The 20,763-nt window shown below is 38.1% G+C and overlaps 1 protein-coding gene across 5 annotated transcripts; it reads left to right on the top strand.

Annotated features, from left to right (window-relative positions):
• Positions 1–5,241: 5,241 nt before the first annotated feature.
• Positions 5,242–9,756, top strand: LOC113345413. Of its 5 annotated transcripts, none has more exons than XM_026589188.1 (4): positions 5,242–5,975; positions 6,128–6,800; positions 7,637–7,690; positions 9,005–9,756. In XM_026589188.1, the coding sequence occupies exons 2-4, from the start codon at positions 6,673–6,675 to the stop codon at positions 9,516–9,518; spliced, it is 696 nt and encodes a 231-aa protein (XP_026444973.1). In that variant the 5' UTR covers positions 5,242–5,975; positions 6,128–6,672; the 3' UTR covers positions 9,519–9,756. The 5 variants fall into 5 exon arrangements, with proteins under 5 accessions (XP_026444973.1, XP_026444974.1, XP_026444972.1 ...); XM_026589189.1 differs by having other exon boundaries at positions 5,242–6,800; positions 9,005–9,474; positions 9,595–9,756; XM_026589187.1 differs by having other exon boundaries at positions 5,242–6,800.
• The last annotated feature ends 11,007 nt before the right edge of the window (positions 9,757–20,763 follow it).

Raw genomic sequence — 20,763 nt, 5'->3', positions numbered from 1 at the left:
TTTAAGTATTGGAAATCCACCTGTAACTCGTCATTGAACAAGTTTTCAATTGTTTGTTTGACCCTCCCAAGCCACCGGCAGGAAATTTATTCAACCGAATAGAAGTATCTATGCAAATGAAAAGTCACAGACACGCCATTTAATCAGCCATTAATTCGCCTGGTTAAGGAAAAATGCTAGACTGACTGGCATATCTTCCCGTGTGAGAAAATCCTGGACCCATTGTAGCCCATTATTGCCTATCCCAACCATACACCATATGCTTCTTTCACGAAATTAATCTCGAGAATTATTGGTGAGCCTAGCTAGAATTAATTATTGATGTTTAATGCCCATTTCGAATTTTATGCATGTACTAGTTATGAGGACATTTTGGATTGTTTTGTTAGATTGTTGGTTTAGCAACAAATCAGTTTAGCTTAACTAGGGTAATCTTGTTTTTGGTTGATGTGGATTAGTGTTAAGTTGGATTAGAGTCACCAGTTTAGATGTTCTATAAGATGTTATCCAATTAATGATGGACACGTTGGATGGCACATAGCTAATGACTAAATCCTCTTCTAGCCTCTTGTATATACTATATCTTTTTTCTTTTCTTTTTATCCATTTCTTAAGCAAGAGGAAATAGAAATAGAAGGTAAATCATAAACTTATCCCGATTTAATATTTTTGTTTCCTTCTTGATATCATTATAGTGTTGTTTAATCATGTTGCGGTGCTCTTGTTACTGATGTTTAATTCGGAAACATAAGCATGACTTGCGTTGTTTTGTTGCTTAAATACATAGTATAGCATCACTATTCAGCTTTAACAGATAGCTATGTATATGATGTTTTTTGTTATAAGAATATGGAAACATAGTAGAATTTTAATAAATTAATCCTCGAAAAATTAATTACTTCACTAAAATAATAGAATTTTCTGGTCTGAACTAGGTTTGTATAAGTAAATTTAAACTCGATAAATTAATAACTTCGCTAAAATAATAATTTTTTTCTCCGAACGCTGTTAATTTATCGAAGTTTTACTGTACTAGGTCTAAGAATGTTTTCAGCTAATGTGTGTTTTATAATCATGCTTAAATGCTAAAGTTTAACGATTATGATGCTGAATTTTCAACATATTTACCTTTTCAAATTAAGAGATAAAAGAAGTGTTTGTGGCAAGGTTTGTCGTACCTGACAACATAGATCTGTATTTGACGATATGTATATTTATCTGTTGACACTGATTCATGATGTTTATTTATCTGTATCTCGGGGTATAGTATTATATCTGTTTTTTTTTTGATCGGTTATAGTATTATATCTGTTGATATGCTTCGTATTTGTGTCGTATCATTCCGTGTCCGATACGGACAAATACGACCCAATATGATTGATATGGAATGGAAACAACATATAACCGCATGCTTTAATTTCCTGGCAAGATTGGGGTATACCCACATTAATTGGGGTATACCTAATAAGAAAAAATTGGGTCATTTAGAGGTAAAACTCAGTGCCCTTTAGCCATATATTTTCAAAAATGACTAATTTACCCTTATTTAATTAAGACTAGTAAATCTGATTAGGTTAATTAGGTGATTAAAATTCTGAAATTGGGTTTTAGTTAGATTGAATTCATGGATTATGTGGGAGGATTTTTGAGATTTTTTTCCCCCTGAGAATTCAGTTTGTAACGGAAATGAAACCACATTGCCCAAACACTTATAAAAGTGGGATTATCAAGTTGATGAGTGATTTCATACTCAAAATTTGAGAAGAAGTGCAAACTTCTGAAAGTGATGAAAATTCGGCAGGGTCGACAATGTAGGAAGATAACGACCACAAACAGCCGGCAGGGTCGACAAAAAAATACCCTGCCGACTTTAGAATTTTTGACATACATAGAAAGGTGTTTACAAATACATGATCAGTCCGCAAGGAATTAATTTCATAACCTGCTGACTAAACTATAGTCGTCAAGGTATGAGGATGAATACCGTGACGACCATGTAAATGCTAATTTCACAGGTGAAAAGTCGGCAAGATTGACAAAAAAATACCCTGACGACTAATACTGGTCGGCAAGATCGACAAAAAAAAAACCCCGCCGACTAATATTAGTCGGCAAGGTCGGCAAAAAATACCCTGTCGACTTTTGATAAAAATGTGGATTCATAAGGGATTTGAGATTGGCTATAAAATCATACTCAATCTTAAAACCCGTATGCTTTTTTTATGTTTCGTTTTGATTCTACTTTTTTTTTTTTTTGACCTGTATGCTTTTCATTCTATTTTATTCTTTTTTATTTTTTTATTTTTTTCATCATGTATGTTTAGAGTTTTAAAAAGATTTTGAAAATTGTTTTGATAGGTTTTAGTTTTTGAAAATTGTTTTGATAGGTTTTAGTTTTAAGGTTGAATTCATGAAATAATAGTAAGGGAAATTTGGTCTTTTAACGTTTTTCAGACACCCCTTAACACACCATCTTGGATGGGTTTAAAATTGGTATGCCCCAATTAATCTGGGTAAACTTCAAACTCGCCAGGTTAAATTTCTATACCAATTTCAAGAAAAAGAAATTACAATCATTTCCAATAGTAACAATACGAGGTTATGTGTTCGGCATATTACTAATTGAAAAGATGATGAGAATTACGACTATCCAATTGATTTTGATTTCGAAGAAAATGATGTTCTAGATCCTTAGCTAAGAATATCGGAGAGCCAGTTATGGATGGTGTCGATTCGTCGGTATGGATTAATTCTCACACTCTTAAACCAACCAACTTAAATACCCAAGCTCACGGAAAACATACATCTGATGTGTATATAATAACGATGGAATTGAAAAGGAAATTGGAGGTGGAGAGTAGAGGTGTAAAATGTGCCGGACCAGTACAGCATAACCCATAAAATCACGTGTTTAGCGTGTTATGTGCCGGAGATTATGACGTGTCGTGCTAGAAGGCGTGTTGGGATGGGCTGTGCCAGAAAAATATACGTGTTGTGCTGTGTTGTGCTGTGCCAAACACATTTATTTTATATTTTCCAATGTTCTCCAAATATTTAGGTATTATATGTGTTATTATGCAAATAAGTTAACATAACGGTAGTAAAATGTCAATAATTGGCTAGAATAAAGAATTTTTTTGTGAAATAGACACAAAATGTGATGTATTGTGCCATGTTTTGTAATATTTTATACGTATTATGAAGTGCTTTCTTAACGTGTTGTGTTGTGCCGTGCCGCGCCACGTGCTAATCCGTGCCGTGTGCTGTGCTGAGTTATTGTGCCAATTACGCAAATCCAGCACGTCCCATTTAACTAACGTGTTGTTCCGTGCTGGGGTGGGTTGTGCTCGTGCTGACACAACCCAATTTACACCTCTAGTGAAGACGGACAAAGTTAAACCGCTAGAGACGATCGTTTTGGAAATAACATTCTGATAATTTTATTGGTACTCAAGATAAAAGAAATTTTATTGGTACTCAAGATAAAGAACATGGTCTTAGACATCGAGATTCATATCTTTTTATTTACAACGTAATAAGTTGTTACTTTTTTTTGGCTAATATTGAGAGTTAAGATGATAGACGGTTTTTCTGTCCGGAAAATGAGTCATTTGTCCAAATATTTTTAAATCACGGTCCAAATGGACGAGTAAAAAATAATTTGGGTGAAATGGCCAAAAAAAATAGTAAGGATGAAACTGGATACATCCTGTGTAAATTAAAAATAAGAAAAAATATTTGAAAATGGGCACGATGAAACTGGTTATATCCTGCCTATTTTTACATTTTTGTCCATTTAAACAGTATCAAAATCTAACTGTCCATTTCACCCAAGAATTATTGATTTTGGTCTTTTTAATCAATTTTGTGTTTTGTGTCCTCGTTTCGATTGTTATGCATGAGTGTGTGATGTACGCGTTATATCCTTTCAAACGGGATATATCAGCTGGAAAAATATAGTCGTTATCTACTGGTTATTCGAACTTTGGAAAAGTAGCTTACTTAATTGTTTGATTTGTCTGAACCTGGTCATAATCCTAGTGATTTTCTAAAAATGTAATCCCTCCGCCCCTATTATAAAGACGGATTTTGTAAAAGTGGGAATTAAGTGTTCGGCCCTTTCCTCACTTTTTCTTACTCTTATAATTTTGGGCTTAAAGCCCATTTAAAAATTCTTTAATCTATTTTATTGAAATGACCCTTAAAAAAGAATGCGCGATTGGGGGATATAAATTACTTCGCCCAACCAATAGTGTCTGCTAAGGGGTGATTTTTGGGTATGAAAATACTAAAATACCCTTTGGTTAATTAAAAACCTTTATGAAAAGACTATTTAATACCCTTTCTCCTAAAACTTAAAATATAAAAACCAAATTCATATATCCCCATTTCTGTTTTGTGTCAGCATACTTTTAGGATTAGGGTTTTCGATTTTTTTTCTTCATCTTGTTCATCGTTCTTCATTGATCGACGATTAATCGTCGATTCAAAAATTTCTCCGTCGATTAACCTAACCGAATCATAACCATGCCTTCACGAAAGAAACCAGATGCCGATTCGATTTCAAAATCTATTGCTCAACAAAATTTAGACCAAAGGCTTGCTTTGATTGCTCAAAAGAAAGAAGAAGAGGAAGCAGCGAACTCGTACAATCAACCTCTCGCAAAGATGGCTTCCGTGAGAAGGTAAGTGCTTCTGAACTATTCTATTAGTGTTTTATTTGATTTAAGGCAGTAGGTTTTGGCTAGAATCGCGAATCCTAACTCAAACACTTGAGTTTCAGAGCGTACCGGCATTGATTTTAGTATGAATACAATGTCGGTACTAGATTATGCATTCAATCTAGGATGAAGGAAATGCCGGTAGAGTGTTACTGTAAGGACCCTTAAGCTCGTCAACACTATTTGACTGGTCTAGCGATGGTCAAGGGACAATTCATCCACTAATAACTCGATTAGTTTAACACGAACGTTAATTTTTATAAATTAATCTAACAACGACCTAGATACAAAACTAGTACGATTGAATAAATGTCGAAAAGTTATGCAGAATGGACTACTCGAACGTGTCATTTGGACATCGGACGAAGAAGATATCATCAGATTAAAACGAATGGTAGGATTGTTATTTCCAGTTAAGCCGAACTTGGCTTCCCTTATCCAATTGCTGGGTGTCCGAGTAACCCTCGTCGGTCTTATCGAACCAAATCGATTAGATAACTCATAATTTCTCTTCTTCTTCATTCTTATTCTCTTTCTTCTTCTCTTATTTCTTCTTCTGTTCTTCTTTGTCTGGCGATTCTGAGAGATTTGAATGATGAAATTATGTTACGAGATTAGGTTATGAGATCACATATTAGTTGTTGGTGATATTGAGGTTATCAATAGTTGATTCAGATTCGAGAGAAGGGGGTGAGTTGGAGAAAGAAACTAGGGTTTATGAGTAATGATTTCAGTTGAGGATTTGAGTTGTGTTGAGGATGAAGTAACACAGTTAGTGATGAGTATTATGAGTTGATATCAAGGAATAAGATTAACAGTTGATTTTCAGTTCTCGGAGAAGAATTAGAAAGTTAGGGTTTCTATAATTGATCGACAATTCGATTAAAGGTGATTAAGGAGAAGTTAGAAGATGGGTTTGTTTTTAATTGGTGTTTGATGAAAGTTGTGGAGTTGTTCTGAAGATTGATTAAGAAATTGCAGAATTAGGGTTCCTGATGTTCTTCCCCAAATTGAATTAGGGTTTGAGTAGAATTGATAGTGATTTAGAGCAGCATATAGATGAAGTACAAAGGGGTAGTCGGTGGATTGATGCTGTGAAGCTGTTTAAAGAAGAAATTGAAGATTTAAATAATTAGAAATTAGGTTTCTTAGCATATTTGGGAATTAGGGTTCCTGTTTGTAATTTTAGTTATGAACTCAATTTGAAGAAGATGAATTCAGTGGTAAGGTTCAAACAAGAGGAGGATATCTGAGGTAATTGTCTTGCTGAGTTAATTTAAGAATACTATTCAATTTTATTATTGAGCTTATGTATATGATAATGAAGATTGGAGTTTGTGATGGTTGTGCTGTGAATATGGTATTGCAGATTATTGTTATTGTTATCTCAGTTGTGGTTGTTGAAGGTTGACTGTGCAGGACAAGAATGGAGCCTTGAGCATTACGGAATATTGCATTGGTGAATGTTGAGATGATGGTTATTGGGCTGAGGTGTAGAGCTAATTGAGATGAAGATATATTTGTCTGAGTTGAGAGGATGAGCATAATATGAAATGGATAACTTGAATTGTAGGTGAAAGTGTGTTGAAATCGTTCTGTGGTGAAAGAAGTATGGAAAGAATGTGAACTGATATTGCAGGTGTTGTGAACTGGATTTGTTTATATGGGTATGGGTTTGGAAGTGAACTGGTGGTGTTAATGGGTGAACTGTGGTAGGAAGTTAAATCTGAATTGGAGTCTGGTGCTATTGTTGTTGTATGTAATGGTAGAAGTCGTTTGGGAGTGATCCAGTTGGTGGGTGTAGCTTGAAATTGCACTACAGTTGGTAGTAATGAACTCAAATGGGGGTGGTGTTAATCTGGTGGAGAGGTTTATGCTGTATTGTGAGTCTTGGTGGTGATGTTGTAATGGTGGCAGTTTTAGTTATGACATTGTAGCTGAGCTATAGGATATGGTTTTGGCAGTGTTGTTGATAGAAATGACTGTGTTGATTAGAATTCAGCTGAAGTATTCTACAAAGTGGCTGCAATTGATGAATTGTGTATGTAGGAAGAGTATGGATTGGTACGGCAATGGCAGGTAATGCTTAAATTACAATTGTATAATGAATTATGGGATTCTGTTGAAATAAATGAATTGTTGAAGGGTAGATAAGAATCTGAATTAGTCTGTTGAAATGAATCTCCTCAGTAGAAGCTTACAACTGCATTTGCAGGTAAAGCTAAGTTTGTAGTTGAAGTTAAATCATGAAGTTTAATTGAAATGTATATGTTGGTTTGTGATAAGGATTGTGGGAATGTAAAGATGTAAGAAGCTTTGGTATGTTCTTTGGCTCAGTCCTGAAATGTTAGTTGTATGACTGAACATATTCGGTCTGACTAAGATTTCATTTATGTCTGACTCAGTTCCTGACTGAGTAGACTCACCTGACTCACCTGAATCAGTCTAATTGACTAAGTTGATTCTTTTTGACCGATCTGACCTAGAGACCTGACTAGTGGACTTAACCTTGACCGTACCTTGACCTGACCTTGGATGTTGACTATTAGTTGACCCTTTGACCGTTAGTTGACAAATTAGACCAGGCCTTAGTATGGGCCGATTTAGTAGACTTGAGCTTAGGATTAGTTTTCTTAGTTCGACGTTTGGACCCTTACGGTCCGAATTAGCCTTTGGCTTCTTCTACAAAAGTTGTAGATATTTGTAAGACTTAACTAATGGACTATAAAACCAACTTAATTGAATTAGTGAACCTTAGCTATGCTAAAGATAGAGAGTGAATATGTGTAAAGTCATAAATGGACTTAGAACCATTAGATGGACTTGTATGATACTTGTGTGAGCCATTTTGGCTAGAATCTTAGAGTTCTCGTGTGATTAACAGTTAGTTCTTATTAACAACGATCTATTCAAAGGATGAACCAGTGGATCGTGGATCTCGAGGTAGGCGTGGCTTGTCATCAAAAGAGGTGGGAATACTTTTAACTCTTTTGTGATTATTGTTGTTTTCTTTTACAAAAGTTTATGTTTAAAAAATTCATGCATTGTTTGGTTATGCTTTCCCAGCATTGTTTAACTTTGATTTACGAAAGTTCTGTTATTTCTTTTAATCTTTCCATTGCTTGGAAAGGAATTGTAATGATTTGTTTGTCTTTATGAATTGTTTGGGAAATGAGAATTTCCATCTGTGGTATATAGGATACTGCTCCTTTATTTATATCTACATGAATTCGAGCTTTTATGCAATCACTAGGTGCGGGACGAGTCACCATATAGCTATATAGGTGCGGTACGAGTCACCATATTATATATTTTTTGGAAGGAGTTAGTTCCATATACATGATTGTTTACCTATGTGAAATTGATTGCGCTTTAACATTTAGGGAAACACATGAATTATTTTCAAATCATTTTCAATGATTACATGAAAGTTAAATGTTAATTCCTACAGAGCACCCCTTTTAGGGATGATGTGCTCACCCATTCTCACTTTCAGTTTCAGAGACAGATAAGAGTTGCGCAGCGGAAGCTTCGAGGAGTTGAGTTCATTAGTTGGTTAACATTTGCTATGTTTATTATGTTGTATATTCTATTTGTATACCAAATTACTGTTATATATGTATCATTTGAGAGAAGTTCTTGTATATATATATATATTTCTGAGCGGGGCTAGTTTTGGGTTAAGTTTTGTAGCAGATTTCTTAATTGAATATTTAAGTAATTGAATTAGATTCGCAGTTCCTCTTTATTTAGTTAAACTTTTGGATTAGTCAGCTGCTAGCTTTGGGGGAGCTACGGTTACGTCGTTGAATTTTGTATGAAAACAATGCCGGTACTGATGTTAAAATCATCTGAAACTGAATGTTCTGTACCGACACTGGATTTAGGTTGAATACTACACCGGTAGTCTGTTACGACATTGGTTTTCATTTATTCGAGCATGCCGGTAGTTCTCTTTTGGTATCCAGGAAACCCCTAGAAATTTTTATCAGTACCGACATTGCTTTTAGGTTTCAATGTGCGTCGGTACCTGGTTACGGCATGGAGTTGAATTTTTACGTGCATGCCGGTATTGCTCTTTTGGTATCCAGGAACATTCTAGGAGTTACCGGCATTGTCGATAGTTATTGTTCACTGCCGGAATGGTGTACATGCATGATGTGTTTGCCAAATTACTATGTCGTTTTCTTTTTCCCGGCATGGTTTGTTTTTCGTGAATATATGCCGATATTAAGAATGAAAGGGAGTTGTCTTATATTCATTTCATGTGTCTTTTGATATAGGACTAGAGCCACGGAAGCTAACAAAGGAAAAACTAAAGATGCTGGTATTAATAAAAGAAAGAAGGACGGTCTTGGTACTCCTCACTCTCTGCCTCCTCGAGGGAGAGAACAAGGTCGCAACAAGCGTTTGGGGGCGAATACAAGAGGTGAAGTTTGGGAGAGTGGTCGTGACCGTAGTCGACTCGTAATCCGTGAACCTACTGGAACAGTTGAGCACGATGAGAAAGACGAAGAGGAACGTGAGGAGGACGAAGATAATGAGGTTGATCCAAGTCAATTAGCAACCCAAACTGAAGTTGTAAAGGAAGTTGTTGGGTCAAGTCAACAACCGACACAAGGAAAGGGCAAGGGCAAGGGAAAAGGCAAAGTTAAAGTTAAAGGTTCGCACCTTCCTCATACTGATGACATGATACCTGTCCTTGCTCGTGGTAGAATTTGGGGTGAAGCTCCACAACCGAAATTGTTATTTGGTACAAGGACTCGTGGACTCGTACTATCTATCAAACCTATATAAGAATTTTTTATCTTGTGCATATGTATTGTTGTGTATTTATGTAAAATCTCTTAATTGTGTTGTCTCCTAAATGTAGGATCATAAGAAGGTTGTGCGTGTTTGCCGAAACCAAGCCGTGTCTAATTGGGATTTGTTTAAGGAATGTGAAGAGGTCCAAACATTAGTAAGGTATTCTGACCTATATTGTTTGGTTGAAAATTATGTGAAGGGTGATTTTGAGACAGTCAATTGCTTCGTAGAAAGGTATCATGGTGAAACTGATACCATGCACTTCCCGTTTGGGGAGATGACCTTGATCCCTAATGATGCTCAGAACATTCTAGGCTTGAGCATTACCGGAAAATCAATTATAGAAGGAGATAAGTGTCCGAACCTAGAATGGTCGAAGTTGCACGCTCTGACTAACAAGTTGTTGGGTTGGGACTACAAAATGTCTATGGAAAGCTTCTATGTATCTAAGGCTAGTAGTACAAAGACCATCAAGATGACGCTGCTTAAGATGACCTTTGAAAACACGCAGGCAAGAAGTTTGAAGGATAGATTGGACCCCGCACAAATTCGTTATACAGCCACTGCGTACCTGTTATTCATCTTGGGCACTAAGGTATTCCCTGACGCTAGTGGCAACAGGGTTAGTGCAAGCCACCTTCAATACTTGGATCCATTGGAAGAGGTCTTTACCTATTCTTGGGGCACCGTGGTAATGGAACATTTGATGGCGGAGATGATAGGGGCCTCCAAGGCTGTTACAAACCAATTTGTCGGGAATTTCACTCTACTCCAGGTAAATTTTTTTTTGAAACTTATGTTTTTATGTATATTGTTCACATGTACCCTTATTATGAACTTAGAAACAAAATTTACTGCTTCTTATATATATATATATATATATATATATATATATATATATATATATATATATCATTCCACATTGGTATAGGTATGGGCTTATGAACAATTCCCAACATTGTTCACAAACTGCCCCTTCTTGAAGATCATACACATTGACGACCCCGAGGACCCTAGAGCCAAGAGATACGAGTTCAACGATATTCCGAAGCCCGGTAATAATCGTAGACTGATTGATACGAGATTGGCTCTAGATGCGATGACTACCAAAGATGTTGTGTTCGACCCTTACAGGGAGGCTAGAGGAAACCGCCAACTTTTAAGGTTTAATAAAGTTGCATTTTACAATGAGTCGTTGTTCCACCCAAAGGGATACTTTATAGGTGATCCTCTACGTGTAATGCGGCAATTTGGATATAAGCAATTATCTAGTATTAAGACGACCTCTCTTCAATGTTATGTTCTTGACCTTCCTCGGTGACTTTAAAATCCTACAAAGTTGATGGTAGAGTATGACCCAGATCCTGAACCAACACATTGTAGGGATATGAAACCACGTCATTTGGTATATATTAGTAAGTGGGAGATTTCGGAAAATGGTGATGAAGTTGATGCCGACTATTACCAGGAATGGTGACATCCCTTTGTCGTGCGCCCGGACGACGTCCAAGTTCCACCTCAGAAAAACCCTATCGTTCCAACTCCTACAGAGGCACCACCTACGATGGCCCAACTTAATAAGACCGTTGGATTGCTAGTAAGTATTGTTAATTGCTTAGTCGTTTAATGTACACAAGTATATATATTATCATATATATACTAAATATGTGTTGGATGTATGAAAATAGCGGCGTCGGCTTGGCAAGTTGAAGAAGATGTTTGGTTGTAAGTACGAGGAAGGAGAGGTGCTATCCCTTGAAGAAATGAGGGAAGTCGAGGAAAAGCTTGATAGAGTTGAACACCCAAGTTCAAAAGCTTTGATCGGGGAAACGAGGAAGGTGGCGGCCCACAAGAAGCAAAAGACCAAGTGATTAACTCTTTAGTTGTGTTTCTTCATTTGGATGGTGGTTGTTACGTCTTGAACAATTCCGAACTTGTTTTGTTTGTACCTCCTGGTTAACTCTTTAGTTTTTTGATTTACTTTTGGTTTTATGATACCTGGATTAAGAACATTTAAGCATAATCCAGTTGTTTGGTTTATGTTGAACATGTTTAGATTTCTAGTGATATGTTTTTTCTTTGCAAGTTTTCTTTACTCCAGAGGTGCCAGCATAAAAAACGTTTAGGTACTACAGCGCCGGGAAAGCTTCCGGCATGTAAAAGTAATTATACTTCCATGCCGCCACATGTACCGGCATTGAAGTTTTTTTCTAAAACCATACCGGAAAGAGGGGATGAAAGGGTCCAAGTTCATGTATAGAATTTGAACAGTGCCAACATGGAAGTATTTTTTTTCATCTATGCCGGAATTATGATTTCTGATTTTCTTACAGTCTGATAGTTTTTCCAGAAAACCGGCATTGGTTTGGATAAAACTGCAATGCTGGTATTGATTATAAATCCATTCTGAATGCTCTTTTATTTCATTCCTAAGTAATCTATTACATTGGATTTGAAACTTTAAATTAAAACATACTAAAAAACATGGAATGAAGTAACTTTGGTTAAAGATGATCTCATAATCTATTTCCATCCCTTTTCAACAATTGCGGAACCTTTGATCCTCTCGCGAATATCTTCGAAGACATTGTCTGGAATGGGGGTGTCAAGGACCATCTTCATTGGTTCTTCTTCTCTTTCAACATATTCCTTTCCCTTCATATAACACCCATCACACCCATCAATAGGCTTGCATTGTCTCTTGTGGTTTGCTCTTGATTCTCCTAGTTCAACATCCTTGTCAAACCATTGAAACTCTTCGAACTTTGGGTAATTCAAACACCTTAGAAACATTCTTCCATTTTCAGCATCATCAATTTTTGCAATCCAAAACCGGCGTGTCCCATCACAGCTTCTACACTTTGAACAGTCCATGGCTCGATGAGAAGGTGACTTGCAAATTTGACAGCTGCAATGATGACTCTGTAAGAGAAGATTATATTAGTCATACGTCCTAGTAGAGAAGATTTTAATAGTCCATGTATTGTTAGTAATGTTGAATCTACTTACTTTACAAGTAGAGCTTGATGGTGGTTTGCAAATATAGCTTGTTGATGAATCTCCCATCGCTTGTTAAGCTTGAACCGTGCTTGATTGATCTATTTTTTGAGGCTTGCTTTCTTCAGAGAAGGATTTTTGTTATTTGGTGGGTGCTTTGTGTAAATTTTTCCAAAGGAATGGGGGGTATTATATAGAATGAAGCTCCAACGGTCTCATTTTTCAAAAAACTAGCCTTTTTTTTGAAATTGACATGTACCATCATGGTCGAGGAAGTACTTACGATGCCGATAGTTAGTGCCGGCATTGCATGATGTTGTTGAATCGATGCCGGCATAAAATGTAGGTCGGGCTCAATCTCTGTAAAGAAAATGTCTAGTACCGGCAATGATTTGTAACAGTCATTAATGCCGGAATCAGGTACCGACATCGTAGTTCATATTGGCGTCAATGCTGATACATTTGATTTAAAAAAAACTAGTCGTTGAGGTTTTTATCTATATAAAGAGAGCTACTACTTGGACCCAATTACCACAAACTCATGTGTTCTTATGAAACCCTAAACTCTAGAATAGTCATATATAAATACCTTAGTATAGAACCTACTCCCACATATAAAAAATGGCATCGTTTGACTCCGAAGAAGATTTAGAAATCACCCAAGCATGGTACTCCGAAACTCATCCTTCAACTATAGATAACAGTACGTGGGATTCCATGTGGTTAAAGATTTTTAACAAATTTACTCAAGATTATGGTAACCCGAAAGGAAGAACTGCTAAACAAATCGAGCAACGACACGACATCATCCTAGATGCGGTGGTTGAGTATTTAAAAATCAAACACCGGATCGCGCGCGCTACCCACGATAGATTGTCCCCTCAACAACTCGTAAGCATCTTCATGATTAATTCGACACAATCCACTCTTTTCAATTTTTGTGTAATAAACTAAGTTTGTGTGTTGTTTTTGTAGCATGAAGCCGTGAAAGCGCGTTACTTACAGGAAAAGGGGGAAGCATTCATGTTTGATGAAAGCGTGAACCACATGGTAACAAAGTCGCGGAGTACCATCAGCTGGGTGAACCGGAGATGGATTCTTCTTAAGAAGATTGATAGGTTTAGTGTTTTTTGGTTAGGTTTTTAGGGGTTTTTGGTTAGGTTTTTAAGGAAGTTTTTGGTAAGGTTTTGTGGGTAGATCTCTATGTAAACCCTCACGAGACTATAACTCGTCCACTTGGGTCACCAAGTGGTTTAAAGGATTGATGCACGTGCTAAGTGCATCCGTGCTTCCTGCGACAAGGATTATGTTTGAAATAAATTACAGTTCCGGCCTGCTTTGTTAACATAGTTGAATTCCATTACAACGCTAGCATAGATATATAATATAATGCTATGCCGGAATTGAGTGTCAAAATGTTATGGTTTATGTGTATAATAAACCATATTCCGGCATAGGATTTCTATACGTCTGTATGCCGACACATTCTACCGGCATTCTGTTTGTCCTCCGTTCAATGATGACATTAAACATTCAATGCCCACATTAAACATTCAATGCCCAACGGATATTTTTTTAAACCATAAACCTGTAAAGGGAACTGCCAGCATGGATGTTAGGTCATTGACAATGCAGGCATGATAAAGTGAAAAAAGAGTCGTTGTGTGCTCATCTATTTAAAGCAATGGATACACCCATTGCACTTCATACCTCAAAAAAAAAAAAGCTCCAACACAATCTCTGATGGCAAATCCATAACCAACTACCGATTTCATCATTACCATGGAAAAAGAAAAACTTAAGAAAAACAAATTATCCACTCCGATAGGAAATCAATCATCATCCACCACCAACTCAATTGCCCATTATACAAGAAAAACTTAGAAGGAAAGAACAAACCACCAAGTCAATTGTCACAATGGAAGAAGAGATACTTGAAAGGAAAAGAGAAGAAGAAGAAGCGGCAATAAAAACAAAATATCGCAAAGAAACTAAGGAAATATATGAACGTGTTAAACAAGCGAAGATAGAAGCTGATGTTTATGAAGAAATCGAATGGATTAAAAATTTCTACATAGTATCGGATCTCCCGGAAGATCACCAGCTTTTAAACCTTTTTTGGGGTCTTGTTACGGATGGTCCTTATGTGCCAAAGTTTGAGGATGGTAAGCGCAAGAAACGCAAGATGGATTACGCTGATGAGTTTGTAGGGAATCGGACAATTGCCATTATAAAATTATGTCGCAAATACAATGCGTTTCTCGCAAGATACAAAGGGAATCGGTTTCAATATCAAGACGCATATATCAAGTGGAGAAAAGAGCCTTTTAGACATTTCGAAGCCGCTTTGGTTATTGAATCTCGTTCCAAGAAATGATGTTAGTTGCAATTAGCTTAAGATCTTTTATTTCATGTGGAACGTTGTTTATGTGGTTAATGTCTTTAAGTTTATTTCCGTAAGACTAATATGAAGTCCAGTTTGGGTAAGTTTGCTTGTTTGAACCTTTAGTACTTACTACTTTTAGTAGTACACAAGTCGGCATTGAAAAATAACCACATACTAAACCGGTACGAATGCCGGCATAGAATGGTGATGTGACGGGCCGGAAAATTATGCCTTTGGAGTGTTGCCCCGCATGATATAACTCTCCCGATGCGCCATGATGAAGCTACACTCCGTGCCTCAATGCTAGGAAAATGCACGTCCATTTTACCTTGAAAGCATGCTCGTGGAGCATGATGCAGCTATCTTATCTTCCATACTGTTCCAACTTACCCTTGTCCTCTAAAGGGTGTAAGGTCATTAGGCCAAGGCCGATGCGTTTTTGCATGTATCACTGACTCCGCCTCAACAACTTAGCTCACTCTTTGTAGCTTGATAGGAAGTATGAGCATCCATCCTCTGGCATGCAACTAAGCCTCATCAAGCTTGGACACTATCATCTTTCGCACCGAGCTACCGATCTTAGATGATATAAGGGGCCAAAGTGCTGGACCGGCAATGCTGCAACTCATTGCGGATGCTTACGTACCCTTCCATACTCTAAAGGGATCAAGAACAAACCGTAGTTCATCACTAAGGGACCGCAACTTAATCCAAACTCGTTTCCAAGGCTGTGGTGTAGCAAAAATGGTAATGACCTAGTCCATATAGGCCGATCCGTCAACATGCACAAAGGTTGCGCATTATCGGGTCCGCGACATGGCATAGTGATGCCTGAGCATAAAATGTCCTCTTCGCAAGGCTATGCATCTATAAATAAGGCTTACGCATCATTTATGATCTTTCAGCTAAGTTATGAAGCTTAGTTGGTGCATGGTCCGTGTATGCACCTTCAACCAAGTACCCCCCTTATATATGTTATATTGCAATTTCTACAAGTATGGAAAGGGGACCAAATTGACATGCTTGTTTCACTATTCATTCCAAATGATTGCGCATAATGATTGCTTACAATGATTGGACATCGCTCGTTCTGGCTATTCATACTGGATGTTGCACAATGATTGTGCAACACTAGTTCTTGATGTCTCAGAATGATTGTGCGACACTCGTTCTGGTGTATTGTACAATGGTTATGCAATATTCTCTCGACCAGCCCTCTCTGGCCTGATGCACAATGATTGTGCGATATTAGCTCTAAGCCAATAGCCTTCATAATGCGCAATGATTACGATGTAATCTCAAGGCCACCTACCCAAATGGCATAATGCATCATGATGATGCAACATTGGCTCTAGGCCAATATTCCTCTTAACGCAACAGAAACATGAGATGAATCCATGCCATGGCGCATCTTTCAGCATGCGCCATGCTAAAAGTACGGGGTGTTACAATATTCACCCCTTTAAAGAATTTCGTCCCCGAAATTCAAAACAAAACTATTGTGGACAAACTCTTCGGTTTGGATTCTTGAGAAAAAATCTCATACCAGATGCTCAGAAATCATATTTCCAAGAAATATCCATTTGGCCAGTTGCCAAATAATGTCTCACGAGTTGTCATGAACAACAATTTAGACCTTCTGAGAAAACTTCCCATACCGCCATCCCAAGGATCCAAAAGTTCCCACAACGTTACAAAGAATATCGATTTGTCCAGTTTCCAAACGATATCTCAACCAGGTATCCTAAATGTGCATCCCATAATACACACTCAGGAATCCCTAAGACAATAGTCGGCCGATTGCCAACGTCAGAAATGGCCAGTTGCCAAAAATATTAGTCGGCCAATTGCCAACACCAAATATGGCCAATTGCCAAAAGAAATAATAGTCGGCCAGTTGCCAACATCAGAAATGGACATTTTCCAAGGTTAAAGGATGGCCAGTTTCCAACCCGCTATCAGCCAGTTGCCGATTAAAAATTGGCCAGTTGTCAACACACTATCGTCCAGTTGCCGATGATAAAGATGGCCAGTTTCCAACATCCGCTCAAAAGTTGGGCTACTCTCCAACTTTATTTCTTTTAGAATGAATAATACTCGTTTGACGAGTCCACTCCGCACAAGTCCCTAGAGTTTTCTCAGAACTTGCTCTGATATCGACTATGATGGACTGGAAAATTATGCCTTTGGCGCGTTTTTCCGTAGACCGTAACTCCCCCGGTGTACCATGATGAATATACGCTCCGAGCCTCAACGCTACGCAAATGCACGTCCATTTTCCCTTGCAAGAATTCTTGTGGAGCATGATGCAGCTACTTAGCTTCCACACCGTTCCAACTTACCATTGTCCGCTAAAGGGTGTAAGGCAATTAAGCCAAGGCCGATGTGTTCTTGCATGCATCACTGACTCTGCCTCAACAACTTAGCTCACTCTTTGTAGCTTGATAGGAAGTATGAGCATCCATATGCTGGCATGCAACTAAGCCTCATCAAGCTTGGCCACAATCATCTCTTGCATCGAGCTACCGAGCTTAGATGATATGAGGGGCCAAGGTGCTAGACCGGCAATGCTGCAAATCATTGTGGCTGCCTATGTACCCTTCCCTACTCTAAAGGGATTAAGCACAGACCGTGGTTCATCACGAAGGGACCGCAACTTAATCCAAACTCGTTTGCAAGGCTGTGGCGTAGCAAAAATGGTAATGGCCTAGTCTGTATAGACCGTTCCGTCAACATGCACAAAGGTTGCACATTATCGGGTTCGCGACATGGCATAATGATGCCTAAGCATCAAATTCCCTCTTCGCAAGGCTACGCAGCTATAAATGAGTCTTACGCATCATTTATACTCTTTCGGATAAGCTATGAAGCTTACTTGGTGTATGTTCCGCATATGCACCTTCAACCAAGTACCCCTCCCTATATATGTTATATTGCAATTTCTACAAGTATGGAAAAGGGACCAAATTGACATGCTTGCTTCACTATTCATTTGCAATGATTGCGCACAATGATTGCACATCGCTCGTTCTGGCTATTCGTACTGGCTGATGCACAATGATTGTGCAACACTAGTTTTTGTTGTCGCACAATGATTGCGCGACACTCGTTCTGGTGTATTTCACAATGGTTATGCAATATTCTATCGACCATCCCTCTCTGGCCTGATGCACAATGATTTTGCGATATTGGCTCTAGACCAATAACCTTCATAATGCGCAATGATTACGCTGTAAGCGCAAGGAAACCTACCCAAATGGCCTAATGCATCATGATGATGCAACATTGTATCTAGGCCAATATTCCTCTTAACGCAACAAAAACATGAGATGAAGCTTTATCTCATGCCATGGCGCATCTTTCAGCATGCACCATGCTAAAAACACGGAGTGTTACCGGAAATGTTTTTCTGAAAGTACTGGCATGCTATAAAATCGTACAAACTATGCCGGTACTCTGAATTTTCAAAACTACGGAAAATTTTGAGTTTTGGCATTGAAATATTTTTAGCTACCATGCCGGTAGTCTGCATTTTACAGATGCAAAATACTGTTGTCAAAGTACCGGCATGGTTTATAATTTTCTTTAAATTCCGGCACATTTACTAATTTCTATGGATATGTTTTCTGAATATCCGACGTTGTTGTAAAAGTTCAGGTCTATGCCGGGACAAACTTACGGCATTGTAGTATACAAACACAATCACGCCGGCATTGGCATCAAAATATAATCTTATGATTACAATAAAACTTCCAAAAAAACTAAATGTTGCGTTTTAGTGAACCACATATATCCAAATTACTCATCATCACTTTCACACGTATGAAGTTGCGTCTTCTCTTGGAGAGGTTTTCTTGATAAGGCCAACGCATCCCATAGTTGGTGATTCTTCTCGTACAATGCCATCCATGAATTCTAGAGATTGGGGTCTATATTCTTGTTTTTAGTCATCCCATAAACCGGTGGCAATGGACAGTTTTCCTTGAGTTTCAAAATAACGAAATCATTCATGTTCACAAACGCCAAAACAAGTCTTCTCTTCTTAAAAGATCCTTCACACTTTTTCCACTTTGGTGTATATGTTTCTTGTACGGTGGGGGCAAGATAATGAATAAAACATTTAAATGTATCCGCAACTAGATGCCCACAAACCTCCATTCTCATCCAATACTGAGTAGGAAGGAACTCCGTCTCGTTCTCGGGCCCTACCACTCGAGCATATGAACTATCAAAATATTCATCATAACCAAGCAATTTCTCATAAAATCTCTTCATTTTCACAAGTTTTTCGGCCATCCTCATTCTAGCGTATCGACATGGTGTCATCCCGTTACTAACCGCCGTCTCAAAGATTCCTAATTGTTCGGTCACGACATGATAGCCACAATTTCCATCTCCATCGACATCATCCGTATATACAAGATACTCGCGAATAACCTCATGAAGTTGGTCTATGTAAGACTCTATCTTGGTATGATAACTTCTAATGGTCCTACCTGATTTGGGATCTTTATACATCTTCATATTACCATTTTTTAGCTTAATTATATCAAATCCATCCTCTGCAATCTCTACATTTCCAATGTCTTCAGTATATGATGGGAGTGAAAACTTCCTTAGCCTACCCCTTCGCCTTTTAACCGAAACTAGATCAAGTTTGCTCGTGCCTACGGAGTTGTCACCATCGAGATTTTGTTGACTAGATATGGGTTGCTTACCTTTTCTATCACTTATCTTTGGTATGGCTTCAGAATTTTCACCTTGATGTTCTTGACATGATGTAGGTACCTTATTCGGCCTTCCTTTTTTGTTTGGCACCGCCGCCTCGTCAACTATGAGTGTGCCTTCGGAATACTCACCTTGTTGTTATTTATCACCTGATGTTGGCACCTTTCTCGGCCTACCCCTTTTCTTTGTAACTCCGTTACATCGACTCTAGGCGTGGCATCCGCTTCCTTGGCTTGTTGTTCGTGTTCAATCGATATGCGTACCTTCTTCGGCCTACCACATTTCTTTGTAACCTCCTCTACATCGACTCTACGTGTGGCATCCTCTTCCTCGGCTTGTTGTTCTTGTTTAATCTATGTGTTTACCTTCTTCGGCCTACCCATTTTCTTTGGAACCTCTGATCCATCGTCTTTTGGTGTGGATACGGAATCCGCCGTTTGTTGTTAAATTCATAGCGGTTCCTTCCTCGGCCTACCCCTTTTGTTTGGAACCGGCTCTTCCGCGAACCTTGCTTCCGAAATCTCACATCCGGTTGGATCTCGTTTCTTACTTGCCTCGTTTTCACATTCACGTTGACTCATTTCTTTCAATTCTTTCCTTTGTTTTCTCCTTGACGTTTTAGTTTGTGGTCTACCGGGAGGATCTCCCTTTGTTGGATATTCACTTTATGCTATCCATGGGCATGTAATTAGCCTTAGTTGGCTCAATAAGACTTGACGGATAGCCGAGTTTCCACGTGAGTAAGCTTCGAAGAAATCCTTTGCTTCATTCGTATCCCATGGTGATTGTCTGGGAGCTTCCGTAGGGGGAAGGGTGAAAGATAGTTTCTTCCAGAACGGATCAATACCTCAATAAGTATCACTTCGTCATACTTCACAAGCATATGACGACACAAAATCCCCAATAAAGACATGTCGCGACAAATACACACATCACCTAGTTTGCCGTATTTTATTTCCTTTTGCATTTCTCTCATCATATGTTTTATTTCCCAATGAGAGACGTTGAACTTTATTCCTCGGAGCAACTTACCATATCGAAAATATGATTTCATCCTTCCCATTGAGCTTTTATCAAAATCCTTCTTGATCCTATCGATATCACTCTTAAAGTATTGCTCCATTT

This window comes from Papaver somniferum, unplaced genomic scaffold (assembly GCF_003573695.1).
Source record: "Papaver somniferum cultivar HN1 unplaced genomic scaffold, ASM357369v1 unplaced-scaffold_81, whole genome shotgun sequence".
Lineage (NCBI taxonomy): Eukaryota > Viridiplantae > Streptophyta > Magnoliopsida > Ranunculales > Papaveraceae > Papaver > Papaver somniferum.
The sequence above is the reverse complement of the archived record's forward strand: the minus strand, read 5'-3'. Positions and strand labels throughout refer to the sequence as shown.